The following is an 18,038-nucleotide window of genomic DNA, read 5'->3' as shown; positions in this document are numbered from 1 at the left end:
AGGAAATTGCAAATTGCTAGTTAAGACATGGTTACACGTCTATAAATATGTGCTCTTTGGCATTTCAAATGATAGTTTAGCTTTCCCAATGTCTATATTTGCCCGTGCAATACAGGAAACGGGGCATACATTCAGTAGCAATAGGGGAAAAGCTTACTCAATCGAAATCCTTTCAGCTTTCTGCTTTTTCCCATATCTATCCACACTTATCAATGCTGCCTGGCACTCCCATACCCACTGCCATGCCGCAAATGCATTTCACAAAAATCTCATGCATAAGTTTACGAGTATATCCCAAGTTTCGATTCGGCTATAAATCATCTATGCAATTTTAATTCAAATACAAAAGAATTTTCCATACATCCGGCCAATGCAGGGGCATGCAGTGGATGAGGAGATGGTGCTGGAGGTGGTGGTGGAGGGGGTGCATTGTTAGCATAAACCAATTGCAGAAGCCGAACTAGTGGCGACTCCACAACTAATGCGCTCAACGCGCGCCGCAAACATTCCACTCGTCTCGTCTCCTCTCCGCAAACCCACTCCTTGGTGCATCGTGCATCGAAACCATCATCAGTTTCGGGCCAAAAGCTACTCGGAGTCCCGGGCCAAAGGCTTTGGGAATAAAGCCAAAAAATATCGTACGAGTACGTACGTATAAATAACCGCATTTGTGTGTGCCTCCTGTGTGTGTGAAATATTTTGTTTAACGTTTATAGTTTTATGCACTTAAGATAGCAAAATATTTTCCTTCTCCTCTCTAGTTGAATTTATTTTCGAGTATCAGGCACAGAGCTTAAGCCAAAAGCAAAACTTTTGCCAATGTTTGTAAGAAATATATTGATTGGCCTGAGCTGAGAGCGGGGAAGAGCCAGAGGACAGAGGAGCAGGAGAGGCCAAAAGGGTATATTCATACACCCATTCATAAGGGCAGATCCTTCTTATTATGTTAGTATTTTCACTAAGAATTTAATGTTTCAAAAGAGTTAATGATTGAGGATCGAGGAAGGGAGTCTGAGTCTTGAGTCGCTTGGACACTCATTGGCACTGATGGGAGGTGGATCTTTATTGGCTTGATCCTCACGCTATCTTTTATTTCATTAATCCCGTAAGAGCATTTGATATTCCATATTTAAAATCCCTTCTCTTGCTTCGCTTTTCTTTTGCCTCTGCCTCATATGCATCGGGGCTCTGGCCGCATCCACATCGTCGCTCAATTCTTTGGGCAAACATTGGGTACAGCTGCCACGCCCCCTGCCACTTCACCGCCTCCTGCTGCTGCTTTTTTGGAAGCTTCTCGTGCATGATAACAACTCTGTGTGTGTGTGCGTATGTGAGTGGAAACACACAGTTTGAGAGCCATCGATGGAAAGTGCAGGCTCTGACTCAAGCTCCCGCCTCCGCCTCCACTGCGGCAGTGGCTGTGGCTTGGGGCAAAGGTTATATTTGTTTTCTGTTAAATGTTCAAATATATTATTGCAACATGCAGGGGATAGACAGGAGAGAGAGCGAGAGGAGCGGGAGAGCGAGAGAGCACTTGCAGACATCCTCGAATTCGTATTTACATGCAAGCAGGAAATTGTGCTTCCCTTCCCTTCCGCCCCCACCCCAATCAACTTCCTCTCGTGCTCCAGCTCCTGCTCCTGTCCGTCTGCATGTTAAAATATTCAAACAAAAACGTTATGAAAATATGAACTGTGATGTTTATCGATTGTGAAATATGATATGCTCTGGGGATCCGGGGGGACTACTGGCTACACCAGTCTCAAAGGAAGACACACACACAGAGGTACAGATGGTTGCATGGCCTTTAATTTGTTAGCACAATCCTATTGGCAGCCGGGCGCTGCTGACAGGGATCTTTCGTACAACTCGTATGGAATATCTGTGTATGCTTGCCTCTGTGTTTGTGTTGGTATTGGTGTTTGCATGCCGTGTTTGTATGTTTGTTTGCGTGCAAGCCAGACCAGAGGCAGACCAGACCTGGCCAGGACAGTCCAGACCAGACATGTCCAGTCCCGGCCCCACACCCAATCCCTATCAAATCCAGATCAGGACGAACCCCATCTGATACGGCCCTTCCGCCCCGAGCAAATGCAGTCCCAATTCCTTTGGTGGCTAATAAATATTAAAGTTTAATTAAATATGTTTTTTGCTCGACATTTTATGGGCATATCGATTGAGGGACTCGGCCCACAGTCCCCACGAATCCCCACCAAATGCAATCGCAATGCAATTTCGCAGTTGGTCAGCCCTCCCCACCAAACCCCCTATAGTGGCGGCTCCATAAATTTTTCAACCTTGAGGCGACGCCACCCAAAGCCGAACGAGCCAAAGGCCATTAAAATACGTTTCCAGTTTTTTTTTTCTACCACTTAACATGAAAGCGGCCAAAGGGGCGAGGATGGGGAGTTCGGGACACGGGCTAAACTAAAACTCATATTAAAAATTGACTTTTATCGTGATTTACAATCAAGTTGGCCTTTTTTAAATGCCGTGGTCGACATGCGGGTTGCCTGCTCCCGCCCAGCTTGGGCTCGAACCCGTCGACTCGGCCTGGTTTCCCTACCCATTAGCCACTACCAACTCTCCATTCGCTTGTTGTTGCTGTTGCGGTTGGCCAACAAACACACACACACACACACAGTTGCATACATGGAAAGCTGGGCCAGAGGAGAGGGCTAAAATATTTCTTCGTGGCTTAGCCCGGACGGGAAAACATATTTAAGCCGAATGCTGACGCCCCGATTCTCCAGCAGCTAGCAGGCAATGTGTGCAGCGTCCACGACACGACACGTGGTTGGGTAGTGGCAGGGGTAAATCCCCTTAACCACCAGCCCCAGCCCCAGCCCCGGCACCGCACCAAATACACACTGGCATCCTTGAAGGCGCTGCCGCTGCCGCTGTCGCTGCCTCCACTATCTGCACTTCCATTACGAGTAGGAAATCCCTTTCGAACGTAGGTTTTTCCTTCTTCCACGCTTCATATTTCCTCACACGTAATTCTATTGGATTTCCTATGTCGACATCGACTTGGCCTCTTGACTTTTACTTGGCCAACGCTCCACTCTGGGTTTTTTTTTTTAATTTGCTGAAGGGGTTCTCTCTGGGCCATTATCCTTGGGCGGTCCAATCAACATTAGGAGATAATTTTAAATAGCTTTAATAAACGATGCTAAGCTGAATTTTAATTATTTTTCTTTGCATGGCATACCATTAAGATGAACAAATTGCCCAAGATTAAAATGAATTTCTCACTTTCTGTATCTTCCCACAGAGACTGCAGAGTGGTGCGTGATCCGCAGACGTTGAAATCAAAGGGATATGGCTTTGTCAGCTTTGTCAAGAAATCGGTAAGCCAACGCAAAATGTTGCAACATCAAAAGCATCCCCGAAACCGAGCGTATTTCAACAGCAATTAGAAAATGTTTCAATCAAACTCGCATTAGTCCCATGCACAAGTTTAATTTTCTAAGTAATCAGCCAGACAAAGCAGCTGCTCTCCGCTCACATCCTTGGGACTAGGGCTGCGGCTTCGGCTTCGGCTTTGGCTTTGGCTTCTGTCTTTCCAATGAAATGAAATCTTAATTAAAACAGTCTGAAACTTTGGCTAGCAGCCATAGGTTGACAAGCCTCTGGCCCCCGGTCTCCCACAACTTAACATATCAAAAGACACCTGTGGCTTTTGTTTTTTCCCCATACCTTTGTAAAAGATTTAAGCCTGCACTGCCATCGGGCGAGTATTTTGATTTTATTTTCTACCCAATGGACCCGCTCGTATATTAAACGAAGGATGGATCCTTCGGCCATTTTCTAGGGGAGTCACGCATCTGAAACTGATTTTTTTATGGCCGCAGATGCAGCGTATCCCACGGCTCTGGTGCCAGAAGCAACCCTTGAACCCTGTAAACATTTACACATCATATTCAATATGTTTAAACCGCAGCTGATAAGGGTCCAAATGGGGGGAAAGCAGGCCTCTGGCAAGACTTTCTCTATGTGTGTGTGTGTGTTTGTTTTGTGATTGAATTTCATGTGCTTAATAGGTAGAAAATTCGACAAAGCGCAGACAGGGAGAAAGGGGGAGGCAGCATCAAAGACAGAGCTTCCAGAGCCAGTGCCAAGCGAATTGCGTGTCAGTCAGTCAAGCAGAAAAAATGCGCAAGCTTAAGGCTTAGACCCACACACAGCTACCCTGAGACACAGATACATGGCCAAATTGAAGAGATACTTTGCGGGAAAAGCCAAATACTTAAGCCAAATCAATACTGCAGTCAGTGGCCGTGGCAGAGGCAGAGGCAGAAGGCTGCGACCTGAGACTACTCTGACAAGAAGGCGTAAAAGCCAAAGGTGTGCCGGCAAGTCAATTAAGCGGCAAATGCTCAAAATTATTAATTAAATTTTCATGCTAATGCCGCAAACTGTGCTCCAGATCAATGCTTGAAACGGGATGGCACAGATGAGCGCGGATTGAGGTGTGGGGGTCCTGCGGAACAGGTCGTGTGCAAATACAACTTAATCTCTGACACTTGGCGGCTGCCAGTGCCACTACCATGCCCACACATCGCCGGCAGCTGTCATTCAAATATATGTTTAAGCCCAAAGTCAAAGTGAAAGCCGTTTGGGAACTGACTTGTTTTCGATGGAATTATGGCCCCGTCCAATGGTGCGTATACTTAATGTATGTGTTTCCATCTAGATAGCTATACACTTGCAGAGGGTATTATGATTTTCTTCAGATGTTTTCCATGCAGAGACGGAAGACATATGTATAAAGATTTTAAGGTGGGGGTAATAGCTCCTGGTCAATCTCAAATTACTGATACTGTCATTCAAAATATTCTAGTCGGAATGTTCTGAATATTCTGTAGAAGACCGGGATATTCTAGAAATACAGAATTCAACGATTTGTAAATTCGAAATTCCTTCAAAAAATATACTTCTTGTGAAAATATAAATATATCTTTTGATTTCCTATCTGTGGTATTTTTGAGATTGATTTAATTGATTGCCATCAAGTGTTGTCCAGAGACTGGACAATCTTTAATCAAACTCCGCCGTGGCTGCATGACAATTTCAATGACTTTTTTCGGAAACCCGCAAGATGCAACATGATGCATATTAAGGCCAATGTGTGCGGAAGGCTTTTTAATTTAAGTGCACATGCACATGACAGGGAAGAAAGACAGACAACAACAACACCAGAATCATAAAAGATACATCCGAGGCAAGTGCGGGCGAGTGGCAGGAGAGTGCAGGAGTGTGGGTTAACCACCGGCATTGTGTGTGCCGCGACAACAGCAGCGGCAGCAACGGCAACAATAACAACAAATGATAATAATGCAACAATGAACCGCACAAGAAGATGATGAAAAGAATGAGGCATGCAGCATGCAGCATGCAGTCTGCAGTAAGCAGTACGGAGCCAATGCCACTGGTGCCGCTGCCACTGCCGCTTTTGCTGCTGCTGCTGCTGCTGGTTGAAGGTGGTTGTGGGGCAAGTCGACATTATATCTTGTTCGCTGCACACATTGTCAATTCGTTTTCGTTGTCGTTCCTGCTGTTTTCATTCTTTATTTTTCTTGCGTTGTGGCAACTTTTAAATAAATTTAAGTGCATTATACAACGAAAAATAAGTAATAGTGTGATGTCTGGGCAAAGGGGAAGAGAGAGCGGAAGAGCGGAAGAGTAATGCGATTAAATGCAACTCAGGCCCTGGTCCTGGTCCTGGTCCTGTTCTTGGTCCTGGTCCTGGTCCTGAGCCTGCCTTTGTCTCTATAATGCCGGCAAATCAGTTTTGTGTCGCAAGGAAAGCCGGCATTCATGGTGGCGCCACCACTCAAGATGCATGAACAGCCTGGGCTTGTTTCTGTGTGTTGGGCACATGGAATGTGGCATGCAATAATATGTTAATATTCGTTGGATGTGTGACAATAGCAGACGCCGACAGTCGAGAATCGAGAGTCGAGAGTGTGGCAGGACATTAGCATTTTGGGAGGAGCTTAAGAAGGGGGCGCTGATAGCGTTCCCTGCTACCATTTCTGTTCCTGCCGTTGTTGCTCCTGTTCCTTCTTTTGCAGTTGCTGCGTCTTCTTTGAGTCCAGATTCTGCTCCCCACCTTCCTTTGCTGTCTTCTGTGGCTTTTGTTCCTGCTCCTGCTGATATTGCTTCTTGGCTGGCACCATTGCTCTTTCTCCTCCTGTCTCTTCTCTGGCATCGACATGTTTATTGCGTTTAATGTTTGCGTAAATTTTTGTCCGCACTTGTCGTTGTTTTTTCCTGTGATTTATGATGCTAATGACACGCCGCGCCGGCAGCCCCTTGCTTTCGCTCCTCATGCAAATGCTCAGTTCAGGCTTGCCTTGATGGTTATTAAATTATGGCAATTTGTATGCGTCGTCAACGGTTGGTGGAACGTACGTACGTACGGATAGGGGGGGGAGAGCTGAGAGCTGAGAGCAGATACTCTTGGCACCCACTGCAGTGTTTATTTAAAACATGTTTGCAAACAGTTTGCGTTAAATATTTTTTTGTGGTTTTTCGGTGACGGCTTGAGCTGCTTTTGGCATTGGCAATTGGCTTTGTGCGAAAGCCTTGGCGATTGGCAAAAATGCCATAAGCGCGCCGGCAGCGAGAGGAAGTGCAAAATGAAAGGAACTATGTATTTCTTCCTTTTCCGCTTGCAGCTCTACTACCAATCCCAATGCACACAAACGCACACACACACACACACACACACACATGCCATATCCCACTCGTTCTCTGTGTATGTGCAGTAAGCCATTCGAAAAATAACTTTTCAATTTCCGCAAAACCACAGAAAATATCAACTTTGCACAAAAATTTAATAAAACTTTTCGCATAAATAAAATTTGCATTAAATCAGCTGCAAGCGACAGGGCGGTGAGGGGGGCCAGGAGGCGTGGCATATCGGCTTAGGAAAGGCGTGTGTTTGTGTGCGGGTGTGGGTGTGGATGGGGGTGTTTGTGTTTGCAAAACGCATGTCGAGAAACTTAATTTGAAATATTTGAGTTTGCCATTTGGTCTGTGTGTGTGCGCTTCTTTCTTCCTCTTTTGAGGTTTGCATCGAAACTAATCGAGAAAGTTCAAAAATTGTAGCCACTCCTTCTGTCGTCGGTAGCCGCCACCGTTCGCCCCTTGTCGATAAAAAGTGCATCATAAATAGTTAACAAGAAAGGATGGCTCCGGAAAGATACTCGTACTTTTACAGGTCGGTGCTAGTACTCTCCATTTTTAATCGATTGTTGCTTTTCGATATTTTTGACGAAATACCATTTTCACAAAAGGAAATTATTTTCTTATCGTTACACAAAGTTTCCTTAAAGATCTTTGCCTATAACTGCCCTTTAAAGAGTCGGCCATTCTGTTCGTGATTTTCAATTTATTTATTTTCAACATTCCGGCTATAAATTTGGTGAAGCGTACAGAACTCGGTAAGGTTATAAATATAAATGGCCTGGACATTCATTTTATGCTTTCCATAATAATTCAGAAACTAGTGATTTGAGGACTAGGGCCATAGGGACAAACTGCCTACACACGCATAAGCCTGAACCCTAAAACCCTACCCCTCAGCCCCCAGAGGCAGCAGCTATAAAAAAAACCATTCAAAGGGGGGGGATGGAGTGATTCCGAATGGGAAACAAGGGCAGGGCAAAAACTGACATACATAAATAAATCCCATGGAATTATTTCTTGACAAAAGTGCGTTCTAGCGTGAAATACTGATTTTTTGTTGGTCAACAACCGCCCGCCACTCCGTCCTGTACTCTATATTTTGGATGTGGCTCTGATGTGTGACCAGGCAAGGAATGGTCAAAAATCGAAAATCGTTTTGGCCTAAGCGAAATGAAAACAGTTTTTACCGTTGACTGGGCCCCAGACATGATTCCCCGAAAGAGACAGAATCCCAATCGCAGCCAGAAACCAGAGTCGGAGCTGGAGTTGGATGACTAAGGACTCTCGCTGCCGTATCTGCTTGGCCACATCATCATCGGCTCCATCGATGGATGTCCTGCTCTTTGGAATGCGACAAATGGGACAACATTTCTTCGAGTGTGCAAACGATTTGCCACTTGAGCTGTTTTATAAATATCGAAAAATCATCATCAGAACTCGTACAATTGCGCTCGGGAAGAAATCTATCTCTCTTTAATATTCAACTGGGGGACTGGGATGATGCCGTACCCTCCTGATACCGACTTTCACGCTTATCTAAATAGCCACGTTAATGAATCTGACCGAAGAACAAAGCTAAACCGGCTTAGGAGTTGGCCAGGAAAAAACCTTTTACTCTCGAATGGGGGAAAAGGGACACTAAATACTTGGTGTCTGGTGTACCTTTTTAAGGAACAAAACGGCCCCTCAAAAGAAAAGAAGGAAGAACATTCTTATTTTCCCCACCCCCCAAATGTGTCGGATTATCCCCTTTTTGTATGTGGGTGTGGGTGTGGGTGTGGGTGAGGCTGTGTGTGTTTGGGTTTGCCCTTTTTTTGCACCTTCTTTCGGCTACAGTTCTTCGTATTCCGGTTGGCCTTTTTTCGCTTAGGCACAAAACCATTTCCTTATTGTTTTAATAAACATTTAAAATGTCTTGCTCTCGACTTACGGCTGTATACACACGAAACGTTAGCCACAAGCAGCACAGGACAGCACAGGACACCATTCTGCCCCCATTTTGTGGCAAGCGAAATTTTCGGGTCTTGGGCTTGGGTCGATTCCAGTAAGAGATCCACATGGAAAAGTATGACAAAACCCTTTTAAACCACTTAAAAATTCTTCAACTTACTTTTGCTTTTCTTCATTCGCTTAATGAAGGTATTTCGCCTTTTTGGTTTTGTTGCTTAAAACTTTGGCCCTGACCCACCCCCATCCACACCCACCCACCGACTCATTTCCGCTTCGACCACGGCTCGTTTCGAGGAATGGGGAATGGGAGGGACTATATCAAGCATTAAAGGATTCTGCGCCTTATCAAGTAATCAATATTTACAAAGGGCCCAGTCTCCGAATTGCACCAGAAGTTTTTGGCCGCCAAATTGAATCTGTGCGGCAAAATGTTCTTAAATTTTGCAGAAAGCCAAAACTTTTCCGCCATCCATGTCCATGAAAATTAATTAACTTATCCCAAAAGCGGAAGTTGTCATTTAGAAAATTTTCAAATGAATTGTTCGTCGCGTGTCGCGGGAGGCGACGCGACACAAAACTTTTGACTGTCCAACAGAACAGCACAGCCAGAGAACTTTTAATCAAAGAGGAATTAATTTGGCAACAACTGGATCTGGAACTGGAACTGGAACTAGGAGTAGAACTAGGCGTGTGCTGCTCCTGCTATTACAGATGTTTTGCTGGTTGTCACAGCGACAGAGCGGAAAATGCTTGAAGTTCTCCGCTCCTGCTATTAGCTGCCAATTTGCCATTCACCATTAATTAATTTCCCTCCTCCGCCCACACAAACTACAATCGACTGCAAACAGTTAAGCCACACACACACATACACACAAAGAACTTTTCGCCGTACCAACTGTCGATTGGACAGGGACAAGTAGTAGTCAAACCCCAAGACGGTTGCTTTCCATTGTCGTCTGGCGGCTGCCGCTGCTTGACCCAATGCTTTTCCCCCAGTAAATTTCCAATTAGCTTACATATTCTCTGAGCCAAGTTTTGGGCCCAAATTGGTGGGGTTTTTCGGGTGGAGGGAGTGTTTCATAAATAGTTTGCCAAGTCGTAGTGGGTGCCATATTGCGGTCCTTAAACTGCCACTCGAGCAAGATGAATTGGCAAATGACTCAAAAGGTTCTTGAACTCCCAATTGTGATATAATCAAGTCATTACGGTGGCTCAATGTTCTTTAAGCTCCAGCAGACTACCTTTAAACCGTCTATTTTCGAAGCAATTTACCACCAAAATGATTGATAAAGTTTGCCAGGTTCAAAGACTGTCAAAGCAACAAAAACTGCTCGACCAAAAATGTCCATTGCAGAAAAGAAGAGAAGTTTTTGTCTGGGAAAAAAAGTTCCCTCAACAAACCCGTCCATCCCTCGAAGGGCAAGAGAGAAAGGGATAGCAGGAACAGAGCCCCATCTAAGCTGACCGTTTGCTGAGACAATTTTCATTGACACATGCAATTGCAATTGCAATTGTGCCAAGGAATCCGGGGGAGCTGCTGCACTTGACTGGACGTCAGTCCCTGAATAAGTCCTGAATGATGTGTCCTGCTGCGAACCATTCAACAGCCACAATACCGAGCAGTCTCAGCAGCAGCAAATATAAAATGAGTACCGGGTTACTTAAAGCTAAAGTTATAGTATTTAAATGGCATTTTGTGCCCGACAGGCAATCGCAGGGGGGGACTCCCCGCGGTGGGGCACTTGAGTGGGGGCTGTGGCCCTGTTTGTAAGTGTATATGCGTGTGTGAGAGTGTGTGTGTTGCAATCAACGATGCGTATCGCTTAAAAAATGTAAAATTTATAGTTTATGCAAATATGAAAAATGCAACTGGCAATGCATAAAAATGCGCACGCACGCAAACTGAGCGACAGCGACGTTGCAACGCGTTGCCTGGGCCCAAACGGGCATACTCGAGAGTACCCACACATGCCACACACTCGCACGCACACGCACGCACACATTCAGACATTAAATTATGGCCAAAGTTGGGCGACAGCTGCGTGGTTTATCGCTGACGGGGCAGGCGCTCGATTGTTGACTTTTGCTCAAGTGGTTAAAAAATTAAAGGTGCAAGCCAAGCAGCAGTAATCCAGCAATCCAGTACATACAAAACGAAGCAATTCAAACGGACTCGGCAGAGATATGATCAGTGTAAATAGGAGATCCCTATTTGGGAGTCTATAAAATACCCCCATAAAATATCAGTTATGTATAGAACTTTTAAAACCTCTTCTGCATCCATTAAGTCGACGGTGGATTGGCAATGTTCAAACTTTCCACTCATAGACAGAGTCATTAGCCAAACAAGATCCGTAGTCCTGTGTAAGCTCTTCAAAAGTTTGCCTCTCCCAGAGTCTACTTCCGGTTTGGGAATAACCGTTTTTTCAGCCGCTGCACGTCAACGCTGATTTCAAGCGTGGCACGTAGCACAGCCAGAGACCCAGAGACCCCTGCACAAAGCAGAAGGAAAATTAATGAAAAGAAAAAAGGCGGAAAACCCCGAGGTAGCTGGATGGCAGGGCGGTGGGTGGCTGGGCGGTGTGTGCCTAGTTACAGTTACTGCCAACCGCAGACGCCGACTCCGATTCCGTTGCCGTTGCCGATGCCGTAGCCGAGTCGGTTGCCATTTAAAGAACGTGCAATGAGCAGCTGCAACGTCTGCAGCTCGGCAAATGCCATTATTGCATAGCTATAGCATCGGTTCTGGTTCAGACTTGGGCGCGGGGCGGGGGGTTGCGTTCTAGGTCTGAGGTCTCATGGTGTGCCGCAAGTAAATTGCTATGAAACGCCCACCATACTGCACTCTCCAGACATCCCCGCTTACTCGACTAGAGAGAGAGAGAGTGGTCTGGCGGTGCATGCATGCAAGGACCTTCTGCCAGTTGCAATCATTTTGGCATGAATCACGTTTGATACGCACGAATTACCTTTTATGCGAAATTGAAATTATAATTTGTGCACGGCCTTGTAAATGGTACGTATAGGAAAAGGCACTCCCATCAACGTTCCTCCCGGTGGCTGGTACTTTCTTTCAAGTAAATCAAAAGGCAACCGAGCAGCAACAATGTCGCCTGCTTTCCCGCAAGGAGCAACTTTTCCGCCATCGTCGCAATTGTTTTGCGCTCTTCTCTTTATTTATTCATTTTTTGTGTTGCTGCTGCTGCTGCTGCTATGCCGGCTGCTGCTTTTCCTTAACACTTTCTGAGCTGTTTGTTTATACATTTTTGGTTGGCCTCTCAGCGTCAGCGTCAGAGGCACGGCACTCCCTCCTGCTGCTGGTTGCTACAGTTGGCAGAGAGAAACTTAAGTAAGCGGCTTAGGCGGCTAGACAAACCCCCGCAAATGGCGTTGTGCTTTTAGCTAATTGCTCTCCATTTAATTTGGCTCGTTGCAGGAAGCGGAAACCGCCATCACTGCCATGAATGGGCAGTGGTTGGGCTCGCGCTCGATACGCACAAATTGGGCCACACGAAAGCCGCCGGCAACCAAGGCAGACAGTGAGTATACCCGTCCATCAGCTCATCATCGCAGCCCCTTAAGAACCCCACTCGATCCCAACCCATCCCATTGTCATCTCAATCCGCTTTGCTTTCGTGCCTCTTGCAGTGAACGCCAAGCCGCTGACCTTCGACGAGGTGTACAACCAGAGCAGCCCCACCAATTGCACTGTCTACTGTGGCGGCATCAACGGCGCCCTCTCCGGCTTCCTCAACGAGGATATACTGCAGAAGACTTTCTCGCCCTATGGCACAATACAGGAGATACGCGTCTTCAAGGACAAAGGATATGCATTTGTTCGGTAAGTATTCTCATTAAGGGGCAGGACTTAATGATCAGGCAATCGTTCAGCGATTCACCCGCTCTCCCTTTCTCGTTTCCCAGAGTACATAGCACCTTACAGCAATTACCAACTAAAAGTAGATAGTTTCTATAGTAGCTTTAGGCTTTTCGGAATTCATTCTGCCAAATATATGCCCATATATTGTTCGAGCTGGCGCAGAATAGAATACTTTCAAGTTTTTGAGGTTTGCTACGTTCAAAATCTCTGTTCGAAACTATCCTTCCCTTTTCCAGGGTATAAAAACGAAGAAGCAGCGGCCATTGTGTACTACATTAACTCATTGTTACCCACCATTTTGATTTCTCTACCTCTACCTCTACAGCTACCTCCATCCATCCATCTCCATCCGAACTTAAACCGACTCCTCTGTCGGTGTGCGTGTATTGCGGTCTGCGGTGTCAGCGTCGCGTATTCCCATTGTCGTTGTCGTTGTCGTCGTCGCTGAGTGCACGCCATATCAATGTGTGGCGCAGCTCCCAAGCCCAGCCCCAGCCCCAGCCCCAGCCCCAGCCCCAGCCCTTACCCAAACCCCAACCACCAACAGCAGACCCAATCCCGATCCCAGCCACCCGCCGTTAATAAATCAACAACACTTTTACACCCAACAACTGCAACAACGACGAGGCAAATTTGAAGTTGCAAACAGAACAATGAACCGCAATAACAGCGACAACGATGGCACAAAAAAAAAGAGAAAAAAATGCCGGATAGCTTTCTTTGGTCCAGAGAAAACCCCGACATACCCTTTGCAGTCCGCAGACTAACATATTCTGAGAGTCAGCTTCTGTTTGTTTCCATTGAAGGACCAAATTGGGTGACAATTTGCGTATGAAACATATATTTGATGAGTTTCATTTGATTAGTAGTTTCGTCTTTACCAATGGCAGGCGTCTTTGCAGTTCTGAAACGCATTCTTCTGGTCCACATGGTAATACCTTTTGAAAGGGTATAGCAACTGCATTGAGCGGGCCAAAAAAAAGAAAAAAACTGCTGCCGGGGAGGTGGCTGCAGATCGCAGCTGCCGTCACGAATGCTGATAGGGTTTTAATGGCAGCCGTTGGCCCACGACGAACAGAGTTCAACCCACCGCAACAAGAGAGCTGGCGGTAGCAAGGGAGAGAGAGGGGGAGAGAAGATAGTGCAGGGACGGGGGCGGTGCAACAGTCAAGGGAGCGAACGCATTGCAGTTGCTGGCTGGCCATGTCCATGGGCGCCTTTTGTGCCCTGCTCCAAAACTCATTTGTGTGTTGCAAAACGTGATGCAAAAAACCAGAGAAAGTAGGCGAAAGAGATGGCTAGGGGGAGAGAGTGAAAGAGAGGGGGAGAAGCATTGTTTGGCATTTTGTAACATAATGAGCTCGGGGACTACAAGTGGACCCAGGCAGCAGCAGCAGCAGCAGCAACAGCAGCAGCTGCATCAGAGTTGCCGTCGCAGTTGCTGCATCATTATAACCAATCCAGCAACAGCAACAGCAGCAGCAACCACCACTGGAACCAGCAACAAAACAATTCCACAGACGCTTGTACCACTTTTACGCTGCTTTTGTTCTGCCAAACACCAACTTTCTGCTGCTTCTGGGTTAAACGGAAATTAAAGCAGGCCAATCTGCTAACTGCAACCTTATCCTTATCCGTATCCTTATCCATAACCCCCACTATGTGAATATATACTCCAAATTCCAACTCTGATTCCGATTTCAGCTTTTCCACCAAGGAGGCGGCCACCCATGCCATTGTGGCCGTCAACAACACGGAAATCAACCAGCAGCCGGTGAAGTGTGCGTGGGGCAAGGAGAGCGGCGATCCCAACCATATGTCGGCCATTGCCGGCCAGGCCCTGGCCCAGGGCTTTCCATTTGGCTCCGCCGCGGCTGCAGCAGCTGCAGCGGCTGCCTACGGGCAGCAGGTGGCCGGCTACTGGTATCCACCGGCACCCACATATCCCACTGCGGCCCCGGCCAGCGCCCTGCAGCCGGGCCAGTTCCTGCAGGGCATGCAGGGCTTCACCTACGGTCAATTCGCCGGCTATCAGCAGGCCGGATACATGGGGTGAGCACTGAGCACTGACTGCTATTCTGCGGAGAGATAGAGAGTGCCAAGCAGTGGGTAAACCAATCCTTTCTTCCAATATTTTTATTTCCAGAATGGGCGTGCAGCTCCCGGGAACCTGGCAGAGTGTCCCAGCACAGCCGCAATTGGCGGGTGCCGCTGCAGGCACGGCACCGCAGATCCCCCAGAGCGTGGGCAATGGGCTGCCACAGGCTACCGGAGTGGTGGCCTATCCCATGCAACAGTTTCAGGTCAGTCCGCAGGTGAGTGGGTCATTGCTGGCCAGATGATGGCTAACGATTGTGAATTGTGCTTGTGGCTCTCTTCCAGCTTGCGGAGGACGAGTGGCTGGCGCCTAGTTTGCTCGTGTAGCTGCCATGAGGCGTGGCCATGTATCCCACACAACAGCAACAACAGCAACAACAACAGCAGCAGCAGCAGCAACAGCAACAACAGCAGCAACAACAGCAGCAACAGTTGCAACAGCCACAAGAGCAGCAGCAGCAACTGCCACTGTTGACCACGTCCGGCGAATATGTGAAGGAGCCACATTACCAGCAGCACCACCAACTGCAACTGCAACCACCACAGAACCACCATCACCAGCAGCAGCAGCAGCACCAGCAGCAGCAGCCACACTATGTCCCGCAACTGTATTATCCATCCCACTGGGTGCAACAACAGCAGCAACAGCAGCAGCAGCAGGTACAGAACAACGAGCAACAACCACCAGCAGGAGGGGGCATAAATCAAGTGACCCAAGTCTATGGATTGCCAGAAGTGTGAAAAGATTGCAATTTTGTTCATAGCTGATGTTAGTCCCAAAGAGATTGCCGTAAATATAACCATGAGAATACATAATTCAAATGCAATCCAAAACGAAAAACAGAAAATCTAACCAAATTGTTGATGGCTGCATAGATTAAGCATTCAGAAAGGCAAGAACAGAAGACAGGCGGCCAGAAAGTTCAATAGTCATAATTAAAATTGATCTAATCAAAGAAACCGAAAACTGAAAACCAAAAACCAAAAAATAAAAAGTTATGAATGTGTGTTATTTGTGTCTATTTTTGATGGAGCTACCACCCAACCATCCGCGGCAAAATGGTGGGTGGGTGGGTGGATAAAGTGGCCCATCCAGTAAAGAAAACAAACTCTAAATGTATTTTAGTAGGGTATAGAAAGAAACACATAGAAGTACATATGTAGGTATGTACATATATACCAGAGTAAGAATAGAGTGGGTGCTACATATATAACAGACGTGGTTATGATTATTTACCAAAGGCTTGCTGTCTATGAATTACGTTTCAAAATGCAAATAACAAAAAAAAAGGCAGAATACCTACAATCTAAGTGTACTTTAAGCTGAAGAAAAACACATATAGTCTATAGAGGGAGGAGCAGAACGCAGAGATATCTTTGAGAGCAGACTTATGTTGACTGAAAATTAATTTTTGAATATTGGTCCTACCTTGAATGTTTCCTGATTATTGCCATGACTTTACTCACACAATATTGATTTCGTTCCGAAAATCATTCCGATTGATGTGCCTAGCATAAGGTTGAGGCAAGTAGTCGTATATGTAGGCGGTGGGGTGGGCAAGTCGAATGTGCCACCACTAGCTTCGATCAGTTGATTCATAAATTATAAGTGTTTATCCAGCAGCATTACCTAGTGGAAAATATCAAGATATATGTAACTGAGTTAAGCACACACACACACTCACACACCACAAATCGAGTAGTATAATTGCACCGAATACATACGACATTTAGAGGAGGTTGAGAGGCAGAGATAAATATATACAGATACTCCTAAACGATGATATCCATAGAACAGAGGCTACCACACAGCAGCACACACACACAAACACACACACACACACACTCATAAGGTATTCAGACAAGAGATATTCATAATGTATCTGTGTTTGTGTAACGTGTAAATGTATTAAGAGAAACCTACTGTAAGGCAGAGACAGTCAGAGGGCAAATCTAGCGAAATATTTAGAGAAAAAAAGAAAAAGAAAGAGAAATACGAGAGAAGAAAACGTGTAGCAAAAGCAAAATAGTCAATGTTTAGTTAAGGATCATCGTAAGTGTAACTGTAAAACTATACACTAAATGTAAACCTAAACACAATTATTTATGGTATTTACAAAGGCATGAAAAAACTTGTCATGCTTGTCATGAAAAAACAAAAAACCAACAAAAGAAAAAAACCCAAAACGAATACAAATTGTAAACTATTTTTTACATACCAAAGAAACCAAAACCAAATGAAAATGAAAACGAAAACGATTCAGATGATAGAAGAATATAAATGAAAAAAATTAGAACACTTTCAATTGGATGGATAGGATGGTAGGGTCTGATTTCTATAAGTTGTGATGAGAGAGAGCACATCGAGATGTTGCGGACAAAAAGGAAACTGATTTATTTTTTCAACTTGGCGAAATGGTGTTTTTTGAGAGCCAACGACAAACTGTGTTTCGGCGCATGCATCACTTTACATATATACAAATCTATATATATACACCCATATATATATATACTATATATATATATATATATATATATATATACATAAATGTTATTTGAGCAGACAAGAAAACTGTGTGCAAGAGCAAGCTATGCATACAAATATGATTACATACAAAAATGAAAAGTATAAAATAAAAAATATGTACGACGGTACGATGGAAAAAAAAAATCAAATAAATTGTAGCTGAACATATGTTGGAAACGTTGGAAAATTATGGTAACAATTATGGAAAACGAAAACGAAGTGAAAAGTGAAAAAAAAATCAGTAATACCCTATGATATACACATACTAGCATAATTATATTTAATTATGTATACATAGTTACGGTGTAAGCTAAAGGAATACAATTAAATGATTAAATGTTGTGTATGTACATATAAATATATATATATATATAAATCAATATATAAATAATGACAAGAATTCAATGTGCGCATTAACAAAGGAAACAAACTAATGAGAAAACTGTATTAATACTAGTATGTATTTGCATAAAAAATGTAAAAAACAAAACACACACAAAAAGCAACGCTGCAGGGGAGCTTCAGTTCCCGCCACGACATATGTCTAGATCATTATAGCGGAATCAGCTCCACCCCAACCCGAGCCCTACCCCGAACCCGAACCCCAAACCCATACACAGCTCATACAGAATCAAGCACATTACAGCTACATAATTGCATTTGTGCAGGAACAGCAGGAAAAAATCGAGCAGAGAGAGAAAAACGAGGAAACGTGTGCAACAAAATCCCATAATTATGTTAAGCGCCTATCAAAAGCCTATCCAATTCAATCAAAACCGAACAAAGCCCCCGGAACAAACTCACATACAAACCGTCACACACTCACAGCTATACACACACACACACCCCCAAACACACACACAGAAGCAAACACGTTAATATATGCAT

The 18,038-nt window shown here is 45.2% G+C and overlaps 1 protein-coding gene across 1 annotated transcript in view; it reads left to right on the top strand.

The window, feature by feature from the left end:
• The window catches only part of LOC6588397 (nucleolysin TIA-1), a 90,214-nt gene extending 75,185 nt beyond the window's left edge, over nucleotides 1-15,029 (top strand). The window contains exons 4-9 of the mRNA XM_026984245.1: nucleotides 3,275-3,350; nucleotides 12,083-12,185; nucleotides 12,295-12,487; nucleotides 14,231-14,578; nucleotides 14,673-14,841; nucleotides 14,909-15,029. Coding sequence (XP_026840046.1) covers nucleotides 3,275-3,350; nucleotides 12,083-12,185; nucleotides 12,295-12,487; nucleotides 14,231-14,578; nucleotides 14,673-14,841; nucleotides 14,909-14,950 — 931 coding nt within the window. The 3' untranslated portion in view covers nucleotides 14,951-15,029. The remainder of the gene's footprint in view (nucleotides 1-3,274; nucleotides 3,351-12,082; nucleotides 12,186-12,294; nucleotides 12,488-14,230; nucleotides 14,579-14,672; nucleotides 14,842-14,908) is intronic.
• Nucleotides 15,030-18,038: the final 3,009 nt, after the last annotated feature.

The sequence above is a fragment of the Drosophila persimilis genome, unplaced genomic scaffold, assembly GCF_003286085.1.
Source record: "Drosophila persimilis strain 14011-0111.01,24,50 unplaced genomic scaffold, DperRS2 tig00000000-arrow-pilon, whole genome shotgun sequence".
Classification (NCBI taxonomy): domain Eukaryota; kingdom Metazoa; phylum Arthropoda; class Insecta; order Diptera; family Drosophilidae; genus Drosophila; species Drosophila persimilis.
This window is presented reverse-complemented; position numbering and strand designations above follow the sequence as displayed.